Genomic DNA, 15656 nt, shown 5'->3' on the forward strand with positions numbered 1-15656 from the left:
GGAGCCAAAACTTCTCTGGGCAACCTTGGCCAGGGTCTTGTCACCCTCATAGTGGAGCATTTATTCCTTATGTCTAACTTAAAGCCACCCTATTCCAGTTTAAAGCCACCACCTCTTGCCCTCAGAACTTTGTGCCATAGATCTCAGGAATGGGAGCATAGGGTAATTTGGGTTGGAAAAGACTGGGGTAGATGTCCAACCTCCTGCTTAAAGCAGGGTCAGCTATGAGATGAGACCAGGATGACTGGGGTTTAATTCAGCCTTCAAAACCTCCAAGGACAGAGCCTGTTTGCAGCCTTTGTCACTGCTGTCCTGGAGAAAAAAATCTTCCTCAAATCCATTCAGATCTTCCCTTGTTTCCATTGATGTCCATTGTTCCTTGTCCTCCCACCACACCTGCTGGGAAGCACCTGGCTCTGTCTTCCTGTTGTCCTCTTCATAGGGATAATTGTGCTGTTATGGGCTGTCCCCAAAGCTGTCCCATCTTCAGCTCCTTCAACCTCTCTAACCAGGGCAACGTCTCCAGCCCTGAGCACCCTGGAAACCCCCAGCCCAACACTTCCAACCCTCCCAGGGCTGACTCCACGCTTTCCCAGCCCAGCACCACCAGATCCCTGACAAGCACCATCCCTCCTCCTCTCCCAGCCCAGCACACCCAAAGCCTTGATGGAACAAGATGCATCTTCACCCCATGCTGCCCACCCCCATGTACCCAGACCTGTAACCCCCAAACCTGCTGTGGTGATTTCATGCCCTCTCCCCACTCTCCCACTTCTCAAAAGCCCTGCTGGGTCTCACCACCTTCCCCAGCCTGGCACCCCCAGGCCCCCTGAGAACCTGCCTACCCACCCCAGACTGGTACCCAAAACCCCTCCAGGACTTTTTCCAACTCACCACCCCTAATCCTGCCAGGAACCTCTCCAGCCTGGCATCTCAAACACTGCTGGGCATCCCCACCCCCAGTCTGTCACCCCAAATACCTCTAGAACTCTCCCAGCCTAACATCTCAAGCCCTGACAGAATCCTCACTCACCATTATCCTCATCAGAACTCCCCCAATCCATCACCCCAATCACCCCATCACCTAGGACCCTCCATCCCCACCCTATCCCCATCCTCTTCCCTGTCTCTGTAAAGTCACAGAACTGTTTTATTTAGAAAAAAACTTTTAAGATCACCAGGTACAACTGTTAACCCAGCACTGCCAAGTCCATCACTAAACCATGTCCCTCAGCACCACACCTAAACAAGCTTTTAAACATCTCCAGGGATGGAGACTCCAATACTTCCATGGGCAGCCTGTTCCAGTGCCTAACAACCCTTTCAGTTAAAACGTTTTTTCCTAATATCCAACCTAAACCTCTCCTGGCACAACTTGGGGCCATTTCTTCTCCTCTTACTGCTTGTTACTTGGGAGAAGAAATCAACATCCCCCTTGCCAGAGCTTCCTTTCACATAGCTGTAGAGAGCAATAATGGTTCTCCTCAGCTTCCTTTACTCCATCCCTTTCTGCATGTTTATCTTCATCCCCAGCTCCATCTCTGTCCCCATGCCCATCTATATCCCCATTTCCATCCTTATCTCCACACCCCCCACACACCCATCTCCATCCCCACTGCCATTCTCACCACTGTCCCCATCCCCAGCTCCACCTCTGCTCCCATTCCCACTCCATCCCCAGCTCTACCTCATCCCCATCCACATCTCCATCCCAACTCCCATCCCCTTCTCCAACCCCACACCCATCTCATTTCCAAACACATCTCCCTCTCCAACCACATCCACACCTGCATCCTCATCCTCATCATCTCCATCCATATCCGCATCCCCAACCCCATCTCCATCCCCATCTTCATTTCCATTCATATCCCCATTCCCATCCCCATCCCAACCCCAACCCCATCCTCATCCTCATCCCCATCCTCATACGCATCCCCATCCTCATCCGCATCCGCATCCCCATCCCCATCCCAACCCCAACCCCATCCCCATCCCCATTCCCATCCCCATCCTCATCCTCATCCCCATCGTCATCCTCATCCCCATGCTCATCCCCATCCTCATCCTCATCCCCATCTCCATCCCACCGGGGCCGGACCCGCCCCCTCCCCGCCCTCCCCCGCCCCCGGGTGTTCCCACTGCCTGCGGGGGCCGGGCTGGGGGCGGTGGCTGCTCGGAGCCGCCTTTGTGCGCGGAGGGGCCGTTTCGCTCCGCACCTCTCCGCACCCTTCCGCACCCCATGGCCGCCCGTAGCTCCGCACACGGCTGCGCTAGCGGCGCGCTGCTGGGTCGCTTCGGGGTTTTGCTGCAGGCGCTGCTGGCTCTCTGCGCCTTCAGCACCCTCATGCGTGAGTACTGGGGGGTGGGTGGGGGGCACCCCCTGACCGCGGGGGTGGCCTTGGGGGACCGGTTTCACCTTCTCCGGGCTGTGGCCACCAGCGCTGCTTTTGGGGAGGGGTTATGTTCCTATTTAGTTATCACTAACACCAAGTTTGGGCGTTCTCTACCTGGTGGGTTTGATGCGGGGGGAAGAATTGCTTGAGGGGTTTGGGGGCTGCAGCTGCCCCGAGCCGGCAGTTAAAGCACCAGATGCTGCTGCTTAGGAAAAAAAAAAATAAAAAGGAAAAAAAAAAAAAACCCACAGCACAGACCTCCTGTTTCAAACCTTAATCTGCTGGTAATGAAGCAGGGGACAGACATCTCGCAGCTCTGATCCGGCAAGGTTGGCTCCGCTTGTGTGAGCGATTACTCGGTCACTTAGAAAATTTTAATGAAGGGGGCGAGATTAATGGTGCTCCCCCCGTGCTTTAGGAGGAAGAAGCAGCTAACAGAAGCAGGCCGGGGTGGCAGATGTGATGCTGCTCCAGGGGAGTAGTAATGCCTTGGGTTTTGTTGCGGTGATGTTTTAACTTTGTCTAAAAAGTGCCAAGTTTCAGGGATTTGGAGAAGCCCAGGACAGGAGATCGCTGAGAGAACGGGGTTTGCTGGTTGCTGTGAAGGGCTGGGGGGGGGGTAAGGGGGGAGAGAAGGCAGCTGAGGGGTAACAAAAGGTGGGGAAATGCTGAAAGAGCAGAGAAAATTTACTGTTGTTTCGTGCTGCAGCTGCGTTTTGCTCAGAGCACCCTGCGCGTTCCTTCTCTTTAGGGTTGAGTGCTTTAACACCAGTTGAACAACGTGCCAGAACTCGATCTGTTTTCCCTGTTTAAAAGCCTGCGGTGACGGTGAAGTGAAACTTTCAAGTTCTCTGGCCAAGTAGCTGCAGGTTCTGAGGCTCGCTTGCCCCTCTCTGCCTTCTGGAAAGCACTTTCAAAGGCCCCAGCCCTGTGGTTAACACCAAGGTGCCAGGGAAAAACTTGAAACAAGTTCTTCCTGCCCTCACTGATAGCTTTTTCTAGCTGGAGTAACCCAGTTGCAATAATTCCCTCCTTGTGTTTCACCAAATTCTGACAGTAGGACTTGTGTTTCCCTTCCCCTTAGTGATGTGCACATGTGCATCAATTGTCCCTTAAGCTCTATGGGGTGTCCCAAAAAAGTCCAGGACAAGAGTTAGTCCTAGCAAAATACTTCTATGGGTGAAGGCTACAAAACCTCTGCTAGCAAATCATCAACCCTGGGCTAACTGTTGCATCCCTCCCAGTGCAAGGTCTCTATTTCTTTGAACATCACCAATCCTCTTGGTTAACAAGGAGAAACCCAAACCTCTGTGTGGTTTCCTTGTGAATCTGCCTGGTGACTAAAGTTGTGGAAGAACCTCTGGCTGGGACCCCCAAAGCAGATGTATTTACGGCCCTTGGGAGCTCAATCACAGCCCCTCCTCTTGCTGCAGCTGGGCTGGGGGGGGGGGGGGTCCTGAATTCACCTCAGCTGTTCCTTATCTTTGCCCCATTCACACACTCCCAGTGGGAGGCTTTCTCAGATCTGCTCCTGGTGTGTGGACTCCTAACCAGCTAAGGTGGTAATGGGCTTAACAACTTTACCTTGGGCAATAACTTTGTTTTGAAGCAGCTTTTAGGCTATTTGTGTGGCCAGTTCAGCTGGCAGACTCCTCCTCCAGCAGCTGGGAGGGATGGGAGCACCTTGAGCAGGTGGTGCTGTGTCTCCAGAGTCAAAAACATTCCTGAGAACTTTAATTCTATCTTTGCTCCATCCAGCCCACGGTCCCAGCAGTGTGATGGGTAGTGGCTTTAAATTGAAAGAGAGTGGATTTAGACCAGATATAAGGAAGAGAATTTTTATTATGAGCATGGAAAAAACACTGGAACAGATTGCCCAGAGAGGTTGGTAGATACCTCATCCCTGGATGGGGCTCTGAGCAAAGTAAAGGTGTCCCCACTTGTTGCAGGAGGGTTGGTCTAGATGCCATTTAATGGTCCCTTCCAAGCTAAACCATGTTATGACATCTCATCTAGATCTTGACACTGATGTCACTGGAGTGTGACATTCCTGGGTGTGTATTTGTCATTTGTATGTCTGTGATTTCTGCTGTAAGGGGATGTTGCAGACCAGCTTGGTCCAGGTCAGTGAGTGAACCCAAGCCAATACCTTTTCCATTCCTTCTAAAGCACCAGTTCAGATTAGCTCCAGGACAGCCTGGATTAGAATAGATGAGGTTTCCAAATTGTGCAGCTACTGTTCAGAACACTTGAAAACATCTAGAGAAACTTGGGATGGTCTAAAAAATCTTGCAGGTGTGTGTATATGTGATGTGCTCACAGAGCATGGCCCATTGCAGGGAGGATAAATTAATGTGTTGTTATCAGAAGAATTTGTGTACTTTAATTTCTGTCTCTTGGGGCTCTGAAAAGATTGTCTCCTAGTAGCTGAAAGCAAAAGTACAAGACAGAAAATTACCTTTATCCTGGCCCAAACCAGGGCAGACAACCCAGTGGAGGAAGAAGTCAGTCTTGCATGATTGTCTGAGTTGATGCTTGGTCTAGTGTGAGCCTGGGCTGTAGGGGCACAGATCCTGCTCAGTCCTGGAAGATAATGTAGTGGCAAAAGATGTTTTGAATCCTATTACAACATCCTGCTGGGCTTCTTGAGGTCAGTTGCAAAAGTTACAAATAACAGTGAGTTTGGAGCAAAAGTTCCTGGGCAGGAAAGTGAATGCTTGTTTCCCTGTAATGGGATGAGTGGGGTGGTTGCTTCCCATTGCTGTGGGTGACATGAAATGGGTTCCTCCCATGGTGAAAACAGGACCCAGAAGTAAAAGGTGCCCAACCTTGCCTGGGAATCAGGAAAGCTGTTTAGTCTGGCCAAGTACCATGAGCAATAGTGATGATGAGGTTCCCTTGAGCCTACAAACAGTCTCTTGCTTTTTGAGCAAGAAGGTCTCTGAGGTTATAGTCAAGCCTAATTCCAGCATGGTTCAGGGTTGCAACTCTCCTCCATTTGGTAATCAAATTAAAAGGGTTTGTTCTGCTTCTCACCTGCCTTTGGTGGCTTTGGAGGCACTTTGGCTGTAAGGACACTTGCTCCAAGAGCTAAGACTTGAAAGCAGAGGCAGCAAAGCCCAGCAGCTGTGTGTGTGTGTGGCAATCGAGTTTCCTGTGCAAAAACTCCCCCTTAGGGAGGTCATGACATGGAGGAGCATGGATAATTGTGCAATCCCATCTGAAGTAATTTTTTGTGTTCTGCCTTGACTGGCACTCATCTGAGTGGAGGAAGCAGATTGCAGTTATCTCAGCTGCAGATGCTGGGTGTGACTTGGAGCTTCAGTCCTTGCAGTTGCTGCTCTTTGTTTAAACTCTTAAGGGAAGGGGCTGTGGAAAAGCAAAACCTGCCCAAATTCACAGCCTGGGCAGCAAACCCCTCTGAAACTGAGATTTTTGTGTAGAAATTTTAGCCATAATTTGCTTTGTAGGCTAACCAGAGTGCAAAAGAAACAGATTTTGGGAGTTAAAAGGATCTTTTTCTCTACTGTGAAGGGCAAAAGCTTTCCTTGAAGCCTGGAGAACATTTACCAGTATGTGTTTCTCTTCCAACTTTCTTTTCTTCCTGGTACTGTCCTATCAGCCCTCTGGGCTCCTGAGTGAGATTTAGTGACACTTGTGCTACAGGTGTCAAAACAGACAAAACTCTTGGAGAGAGAGTTCTTACTGCCAGGCAGGGAGAGCTGGACCGGACTGAAACCTCCTCTTTACCTCCTTGAGCTTAACTTATCAAAGTTTCTTGGTCCTGTCTAATGAGACAGCAGTGTCCTTTTCTTTCCCCTTGCACATCTGGGTACCTTTCTCTAGCTTTGAGCTTAGCCTGGGAAAGCAGAACTGCTTGTTGTGGGGAGCCTGGTGCTGAATCCCCAGGCAGAGCTTGGTGTTGGAGCTGTGCTCTTAGCAAGCAGGGTGATGTTTTAGCATCTGGCCCAAATCAAAGGCAGAGCTGCAGAACAGGAGTTCTCCAGACTGACTGCTAAAGTGGAAAAATGCTGGTGAAGATCAGAAGTATCACCCCTCACCCCCATTGCTGGTGTTTTCTGGGTTCCCTGTGGACATCCCAGCTGATCTTACAGAGCATTTTTCTCTGGGATGCTGGGCAATTGGTGAGTGAAAATGGGAAACAGCATCCTAGTTTATGCACACTTCTGAACTTTGAGATGGATTGGTCAAAATCTTCAGCAGGTACATCAAAGTTAAGCAACCTTTTGTGACTTTATAGTATGGTCTGTAGTAATAGGGCTCTAGTCTGAATCTCCCCTCTTTCAGATTAGATATAAAGAAGAAATTTGTTAGGATGAGATACTGGTACAGGTTGCCCAGAGAGGTGGTTAAGTGCCTCGTCCCTGGAGTATTGAACATCAGTCTGGACAGGACTCTGAGCAGCAGTGGAAGATGTCCTTGCTCTATGCAGAGGGTTTAGATGACCTTTAATTGTCCCTTCCAACCCCAACCATTCCATGATCATATCCCAGTGCTAAGTTCAGGCTTTTTGCTATATGTACTTTGAACTCCTGTGCTTTCAAATTATCCCCAGTGCTTTCTGGGTCAAGTTTTCACTTCTAGAGTGAAAATCTCTCCTAAACATGGATGAAAGTGGAAGGAAAGAAGAAATAAATGGTAGACCACTTGAGCTGTCCAGAATTCCATTCTGTTTTGAAATAAATCTGCCCAGGACACGAGGGCATACAGGCTGATGGTGCCCAAGCCAGGTTCCACTGACTTTGCTCCTCTAACAGAAATGCAGAACTGTGTTTGATCTCAGTTATTCACAGGCACATGTATCTAAAGGGGAACTTCACCACTGCAGGTGCTTTTCCCTCTAGGGAAAACCCAACCCACAGAGGTTCACTGTGTGTCTGGAGGAGTGAAGGTGGCAACTCGCATGTAGGTTTATGGGTTAAGCAAAGAAAGCCTAGGTAAGGCAGGACTCTCAAGGTGTTTTTCTTCTGTTCCAGTACATCCAAAAACTGATCTTAAAAACACACATCATGTTTTGTAAGCTGGAAGGTCTGTGCAGGACTTGATGAGTTTCATTAAGCTAAATGCAGCTTTCTACAAAGCTTTTGAATTTGATTATGTTGACCTCTTCTTGGAAGTCACCATTTGAAGAGCTAAACCAAGCAGGGAATGCTGCCTGGTAAGTGGAGATTGTGAGGTTCCTGGTGTCTGGAGGAACAAATGGGATGGGTGAGCAGAGAAATGAGCTGGTAAACTTGAATTGCATGAAAAGTTGTCTGTAAACAACCTTACACCTTAATGAATTGGTTCTGCAACAGGAGGTGAACAGCTGGTGCTATAGGTGACTTTTAACTCCAAACAAGAGACTTGAGAGGAAATTAGTTTTCTATAATTAAGGGCGGGAGCACGTGAAGTTTCTGGGAAGAACCTGTTACATTTCCAGTTATCATTTCTTTTTTTTTAACACCGTTTGTGAGAAAACTGTGTGGCAGAAAGACTTGAACAATAACTACCAGCTCAGTTGCATCACTTTGTTTTTCAGGTGATGTTTTCATGCTGATTTCAAATCTTAGGGTTTTAAGGTACACCATCCCCTGTTTAAAATCCCCTTTTTCAAGGGACTGACCTGAAATGTAGCAATGATTTCTGTGGAGAGCTTCAATCCTGCTCCCCCAGGACAGAACTAAATAACAGACTGAGTTTGGGCTAAAGCCCAGCCCCAGTCCAGGTCTGCTATAAAATCTACAGTGTTATCAAATAATGTACCCTGTTCTCAGTGTGCAAAGTATGACCTAGAGCTTGTTATCTCAAGGCTTTGGTTTATGGCCACTTGGTTACAATGACAGCTGTAAAACTCCATGTAGGAATAAGACATAACAGGGTAGAGCTGAGAACCATAGCCAAGTACTTCATGGCCTTTGTTTAGGTAGTGAGGGTCTCCAGATGGATGAATGCTCCCACATGGTCTGTGTCTGCACATGGGATGCTGGTTTGTGGGTTCCAGAGCTCCGTCTGAACTGGACCTGCAGGTGATGTATGGGGAATAGGAATGGATCTGGGCTGAACAACATCAGGAACTCCATAAGAAACGGAAGAGGAGCAACTGTTAGGTGAGGAGGGAAGATGCCCAAACCTTTTGCTGTTGTTAGAAAAAGCAGAACTCTTTCTTTTTCTTGTGGTCTGCCTGCATTAGTCTGGGATCTCTAGCCTGGAGGACTTTGCAGAGAACAATTGCTCCAGCAGCATCTGGAGTGCCTTCTGTCTGTGCCTTCTCCTCTTGCAAGTCATAGGACCATAGAATACTTACAGTTGAAAGGAATGTTTAAAGGTCAGTGAGCAGGGATGCCTTCAACTAGATCAGTTTGCTCAGAGCCCTTTCCAACCTGACCTTGAGTGCTTCCAGAGATGCAGCATCTACCACATCTCAATGAACCTGTTCCCTTATATAATGAGGGATGCTTCACCACCCTCATTATAAAGAGTTTCTTCCTTGTGTCTAGTGTAAGTCGCTTCTATTTTGATTCAAATATCACCCCTTGCCCTATTGCAACAGGCTCTACTAAAAAGTTTGACCCCATCTTTATAGTAGGTACCCAAGGGCTGGAAGTTGGAGCACTCTAACCCAGCATAACTTTTATTTATCTGAAAGATGCTATAGGGTAGCCCAGCAATAGCTGGTTATCTCCAGTGGGAGCTAGTTCCATCTCTATCCTTCTCCTCTGCCTCACATCTTTTCTGACCCAGAGATAAGCTAGACTATATCCTCCATTCCCATTCCTTCCTTAAAATCTCTCCTCTTGGAATTTTTGCTTTTGTTCTTGAAGAGAGTGAATTTGGGACAGCACAGATAAATACATCCAGTGCAAACTAAAGGGTGTAAGGCAGTGGCAGTCTGCCTCCTTACACCACTGGCAGGACTTTTGCTGCTCCCTGACCTGATGGAAGGTGTATTTTATTTTACTTTTTTTTTTATCCTTCCCATCTTGGTTGCTGGCTTCTCTCTGGAAACAGGGGCTGCTGCTTCCTCCCATTGTGTCTCAGGTCGAGCTGGCTGGGTTGCTGCAGGCTCAGGCTAAGAATAGTGCAGACCCCAAGGTTTTGGCCTCTGTATCCTGTGTGTTTGGCCCTGTATCCTTTCCTGCCTGGGGCTTGGGAAAAAGCCTGGGAAAGGGTGTGTCCTTCAAAATAGGTTGAAATGTGTTATTGGTGACTGTAGGGCCTATAAATAACATGGAAGTGGGGCAAGGGAAGAGCTTCTGTTTCTTCCCTGGTACAGTAGCTCAGAGTCCTCTTCTGCAAAGGCCAGAAATAAAGTCCTCACCTTCTCAGTAGAAGGTTTTTACCTAAGTGATTTTAGCTATCCCTTCTTTTAAAAGCAGGTGCCAATGTATGGAGTTGGATGTTGCAGCCTTGATTTTTGGTGGACCATTGGCAATCCTGGTGTGTTAACACTGCAGTGCTTCTGGTGGTGGTTCATTTTCAGAATTCATCCTCTGGCCCTGAGCTCAAGCTTCTGTCTCCAATAAATCAGGTTCTAAAAGCTTTGTCTGTTGAGTCAACATCTCCCTTCCAAACCTCAAATTCTGGCTGATTACAGCAAGATGTATCAAGGAGGTAGTCTGCTTTTCAGCTAAGCACACCTAAACCTCTCCTGGGGAAGTGTTTTCCCCTTTAATTTTGGAGAAACCTGATCTCTGTTTTGCTAAGCAGTGAGTAGTTGCTATTTCAGCTCATTCTGCCTTAATTAAGCTTTTTCTTTCCAAGAGGGGTAAAATGCCACTGTGCTGAGTTGTCTGAATGCAGTGTGGGGTCAGTGGGGATGCGCTGGGAGGATGTTGCACACAGGAGGTGTGAGCTTTTGTCTTATATATCTCTAATGAAAGACTCTCCTCCAAAACATTTATTTTATATTTACATTTTACAGATTCTTATGCAGATGTCCAACACCCACCCAGCTTGGTGGCCCTCAGTGAGTTTTAAGTGTATTTAATCTTTATTGTCCTTGACTGAAGAGGAAGGGCCCAGGAGTGTTTTGTTTCCTGCCCTGCCCTTTCTCAGCCATGGGCAGGGTTATGTCTCTCAAATTGTCACCCATCTTCCTTCCTTTTTGTTTAACTTGATGGCTTTTTGTCTGCAGTAACTGGAGCCAAGTAGGGAAAGAGTGGTAACTTATGAGGACACCAACTCAAGACAGCCTTGACATCTCAGTGATACTTTGCTCCCTGCTAAATGGGATAAACCTGGGGTCCCCTTCTGATTCTTCTAGGAGCATCTTCCCATCTGCCCAGCCTTTTCCTGAGATTCTTTGGACCATGTGGCAAGTCTAAAATAGACAACTCTGTGTCTTGGAGCAGCTTGTGTGCCTCAGGCTGGGACTTAGGATGCTTCTTTTTGTTGTTCTTGAGGTCTGTCATTGCATTTGCTTCAGAAAGGCTTAATTCCTACAGTGTGAACTGGTTTACTGTTGACATCCACCCACTGTGCTGCTGATTGATATTTAAATGGAATTATTCAGGATCAGGTTGCAGTAGGTGCAGTGCAGGCTTGGATCCTGCAGAAATAATCTGGAAAAGGATTCTCCATCTTACTCTGTTTAGTAGTTTGTGGTTTTTTCACAGTGCTTGCTGACACCCTGCCCTCAGCCATGAGCATGGTGTGCTCAGCTCCATTTCACCCACCATCTCCTATCAACCTGCAGTGTTGCTGGGTGGTTTTCTACTGTTGTAGTCATAGAATCATAGAATGATGTGGGCTGGAAGGGACCTTAAATCTCACCCAGTTCCAAACCCCCTGCATGGGCAGGGACCCCTCCCACCAGCCTGGGTTGCTCCAAGCCCCATCCAACCTGACCTGAGACACTGCCAGGGATGGGGCAGCCACAGCTTCCTTGGGCAACCTGTGCCAGGATCTCACCACCCTCACAGGGAAGAATTTCTTCCTAATGTCCAACCTAAATATTCCCTTTTCAAGTTTTAACCCATTTCCCTTGTCCTCTCCCTACCCCCCATGTCCAAAGCCCTCTCCCAGCTTTCTTGGAGCCCCTTCAGATATTGGAAGGTTGCTCTAAGCTCACCTGGGAGCCTCCTCTTCTCCAGGATGAACAACCCCAATCCCTCAGCCTGGCTTCCCAGGGAGGTGCTCAGCCCTCTGAGCGTTTGAGTGGCTCTGCTCTGGACACCTTCCAGGAGCTCTGTGTCCTTCTGATGTTGGGGACTCCACAACTGGACACAGGGCTCCAGGTGGGGTCTCAGAAAGTCAAGGGAGGGGATTCTCCCCTTCTGCTCTGCCGTCTCTGCTTCTTTTGCTGCAGCCCAGGTCCCAGTTGGTTTCTGGGCTGCCAGCACACACTGACAGCTCATTATGAGCTTTCTGGCCCGCCCCAAGTCCTTCCCCTCAATCTTTTCTCCTCCCAATGTGTATTTGTGCATGGGATTGCCTTGACCCAGGTGCAGAACCTTGCATTCGGCCTTGTAGAACTTCATGCAGTTTGCAGGAGCCCACTTCTTGAGCCTGTCAGGGTCCCTCTGGATGCCATCCCTTCCCTCCAGAATGTTGACTTCAACACAGCTTGGTGTTGTCAGCAAACTTACTGAGGGTCCATTTGGTTCCACTGTTCATCTCACCAACAAAATTGTTAAACAGCACTGGTCCAAGTACCAACCCCTGAGGAACATCCTTCATCACACAGCTCCATTTTGCCACTGAGCCACTGATCACAACTGAGGACTTCCATCAGCTCTTTGAGCTTTCAGAGACCTGGTGCTACTTTTCTGTGGATTTAGCATCACCCCTAACCTCTGGGTCGGTGCTACCAAGCAATTCTCCTGTTTCTTTAAGCTCTGGTAATCTTGGCTGGATTTCTGGTTTAATTTGGAGACAGTCTGCTGCAGCTCAGCACAGTAGATGCCCTATTAAGCAGTTAATTATTTCTCTATAATACCAGCTTTTATCTTTAATACAACAGTTTTACTGTCTCTGATAATTACACAGGCTCAGATAACTCTTTTAAATCTAATGAGCCATGACAAGCTGTGTTAAACAAGGCACCACACCATTAACTTCTTACCTCTTACTTGTCATCATATCACACAAAATTACTCTATTTCCAGCCTGAGTGGCTGTGGGTACAGAACATGTCACTTCTCATTAAGACCATGATGAAAAACATCCCTGGTGCTCTCATGGTGAGGACTGGTGGTCAGCTGGCTGGCCCTGCAGAGCCCTCCAACAGCTTCCCTGAAGGATTGTGCTCTTTGCCTCATGAGTTGAGCAAGCTTGCTGGGTTTGGGTTAAGTATTTCTGGTCCTTCAGACATCTTGGTTGGTCCATGGGCATCTTGCTTGTGAGAGGGGGTGAAATACAAAGGGCACTTTGAAGGACAGCAGTGATGACTGACCTTGGTTATGGGGATGGGAGTTGTTGCTGCAGGGGTATCTCGTGGTGGGATTCAGCTGGATGAGGGAAAGCAGGGTTTTTTGTTTTTTTTTCTGGATATGGGTAGGACACAAAGTGCTGCAGAAATGCCTGGTGTAACTGGACACGACTGCTGCTTTATTGGTCATTAATGGTGGTGATGGATCGGGTCATTGCAGGGGTGGTTTTCTGGGGATTTGAATGGCACTGAAAACCTTGCTTGTGCCTGACCCAAGTCTTGAGGTTAGGGGGATCATCTGTTTATATTTCACCTTGTCACCATGCCAGTAAAGGAAGTACAAATACTGAGCCTTCTGGCAGGGAAGTTCTTTCATCCTTCCAGGGAGGACCAGGAAGGCATTCCCCGAGGGAATGAGCCCAGGCTGTCCCCTTGGGGCAGGTGGGAGGGCTGGATGCTCAGGTACAGTTAATTACCATCTAGATGCAGAACAGCCAAGATCCTTTTATTTAGAAACCAATAGTATCTGGCTAATGTTCTGATGGTCCCAGAGCCTGCTGCTGACTCTGCTTTTGGCAATGGGTTTTGCCTTCTGGTACTTGGAGCCAGTGAGGGTTGTGCTGTCAAAGCTGTGCAATTCCCCAGAGAGCAGGGGAGGAGGAAGCCTGGTCTGAGGTCATCACCTGAGCTGTTCATCTTCCCTGTGGGTGTTTTCTGGGATGCCCATGGGAACAGCTGCTGCAGCCTGCCTGGGTTAGATCAGTTCTATGCTCCAAAAGGGCAGTTTTTACTTGGACAGAAGCTTTTAGTGTCTCTGCAGTTTCATTAACTGGAAGATGAACCAGTGGCTGGAGTGTAAATTTGGAAAGAGAGCTGGATACCAAGTTGTGTTTAAAATTTTGCTGGCTTTATTGGAAGTGTCAGTGATCTGAGATGGCGCAGAGGGGCTGCTTGTGCCCTGTTCCTCCCACAGGCACATGTAAGGAAAATCCTGTCTGTAAAAGTGCATCTCCTTATTTCACAGGAGAGCATGTGGCTCTGAGTCCCTGCTTTTATCTGTGCCACTCTGGGTCCCTTTCTTCATAGCCCCAAGATGCCCCTGAGGAGTATCCTCACATGCCAAGAGCTCTCAGCAGTGAGAGAAGTCCCTTTGGGGGTCACACATTTAAATTTATTTGCTTTTTAAAAGAAGCACAGTAGGTTACAGGCTTCCCAAGAGTGAAAACTTAAGTGCTGATAAAACAGATGAACTGATGCTCTGGTTGGGCTTCTGCAGTCAGTGCTGATCCCAGAGATCTCCGGCATGGGGCACAGCTGGGATCTGGAGGAGGAGTCAGTGATGAATGTTTGCAATGTGTACTCTTGGGGTGGTTTCTCCAGCAAGGATGTGGATATTGCACATGGGTTCATACTCATGGGACCTGGTGCTTTCAGTTTCACCAGGTGGCACCACCAAGCAGCTGCTCTGCTCACATCCCCAGCTACACTGTCAGGAGTTGAGAGGATGCACTGATTTTTTTTATTTTTCCCCCTCAAAAAACCCCACCTAAACCCAAACAACAACAAAAAAACCCAACCCTCTTGCAGGTCATTGTTTTTAAACTCTGAATCCTGTTGAAACTGTTTGGGAACTGATGGTGGAACTCTGCCTGCCTGAGGTTTGGAGGCAGTGAGTAGGGCAGCAGCTGTAATGAGGTCTCTGGCTCTATCTGGGGCTGTTAGCAACCTGACCACAAAGTCAGGCAGTGCCACTGGATGCTTTTTGGTTGGGTTTTTTTTTTTTCTTCTAATTAATGATTCTAATGCAGTGGGAAAATCTCTTCTAGGGCTGCTTGTGCCAGAGCAGTGGTACCCATTGGTTTAAAGGAGGAAAATTTTGGCCTGGTTAGGAAGCTCCTGGCTGGTGGTTCCTACAATGGGTTTGTAGCTGGAATGACAGAAAAACAGTCCCAAATGACTTCTTGATGTGTGCTACCTGGTACTTTTCCAATAGCAGCTCCTTCTTGGGTACATGAAAGTTGGTTGACCCAAGGAGAGCATTAAATCTCTGTGGAATAATTAATTGAGACCTTTTGAGATGCTTCTGCAGTGCTTAGACCCCAGTCTCAGCCAAGCTGGGTGAAAATCCAACTTGCTGTTATCCCCAGGTAACAACTGGGGACAGATCAGAGCACAGGAGGAGTCCTCAGAGTAGGACAGATGTGAAGGGCTGTAAGGAAAAAGCTTCTCCATGGCCAGAGGGACTTCATTTAAAGGATCACAGAATGCTAGGGGTTACAAGGACATCTAATAAAACCCTCCTGCAACATGCAGACAGGTTTAGAGCCAACCTGATCTTGGATGTTTTCAAGGGAGGAAGAGCTGCTTCAGGTCTCTTTTTCAGGCCATAATGTTGGTGGGACTGAAGCCTCATGTCTTGGACTGCTGCTCCTCAGTGCTAGCCAGTGGGCATGCAGAATATTGTGCAATGAAAGATTTCAATACCAGCTGGCACAAGGCTGGAGCCATGCTAGCCTGCAGGGTTTGGGTTCTTGGTACTTTTATGCTGGAGATGTGTGCAAGGTTCTGCTTCCTCAGAGCTTGTGTGAGCAGCAAGGAGGAGATGGCTTTAATGACTTGAGCCATAGCATCTCACTGTCTCCACCATAATTTTCTTTTCCCTGGAAGAATTACTAGGGCTGGTAGGTAGTGATGAACCCTCCTGGCCTTCCTGTAGCTCACTTCCCATGGCATGAAAATGCTGCTACTGAAGGATGCCAGAAGCACACACCTACATCTGCTATCCCTGCTGTTCATCTTTCTGTCCCATGGGTGCAGGTGTTGCCTCTGGTTTAGACTGAGAAATGTCCTACAAATTTTTTTCACCTGCTTTTGGGTTGAAGATCTGCACA

General features: G+C 48.1%; 1 protein-coding gene across 1 annotated transcript in view; it reads left to right on the top strand.

Moving 5' to 3' along the window:
* The first annotated feature begins 2202 nt into the window (after positions 1 to 2202).
* The window catches only part of LOC103527885 (store-operated calcium entry regulator STIMATE), a 37686-nt gene continuing 24232 nt past the window's right edge, over positions 2203 to 15656 (top strand). The window contains exon 1 of the mRNA XM_030459598.1: positions 2203 to 2348. Coding sequence (XP_030315458.1) covers positions 2240 to 2348 — 109 coding nt within the window. The 5' untranslated portion in view covers positions 2203 to 2239. The remainder of the gene's footprint in view (positions 2349 to 15656) is intronic.

This window comes from Calypte anna, chromosome 1 (assembly GCF_003957555.1).
Source record: "Calypte anna isolate BGI_N300 chromosome 1, bCalAnn1_v1.p, whole genome shotgun sequence".
In the NCBI taxonomy this organism is placed as follows: domain Eukaryota; kingdom Metazoa; phylum Chordata; class Aves; order Apodiformes; family Trochilidae; genus Calypte; species Calypte anna.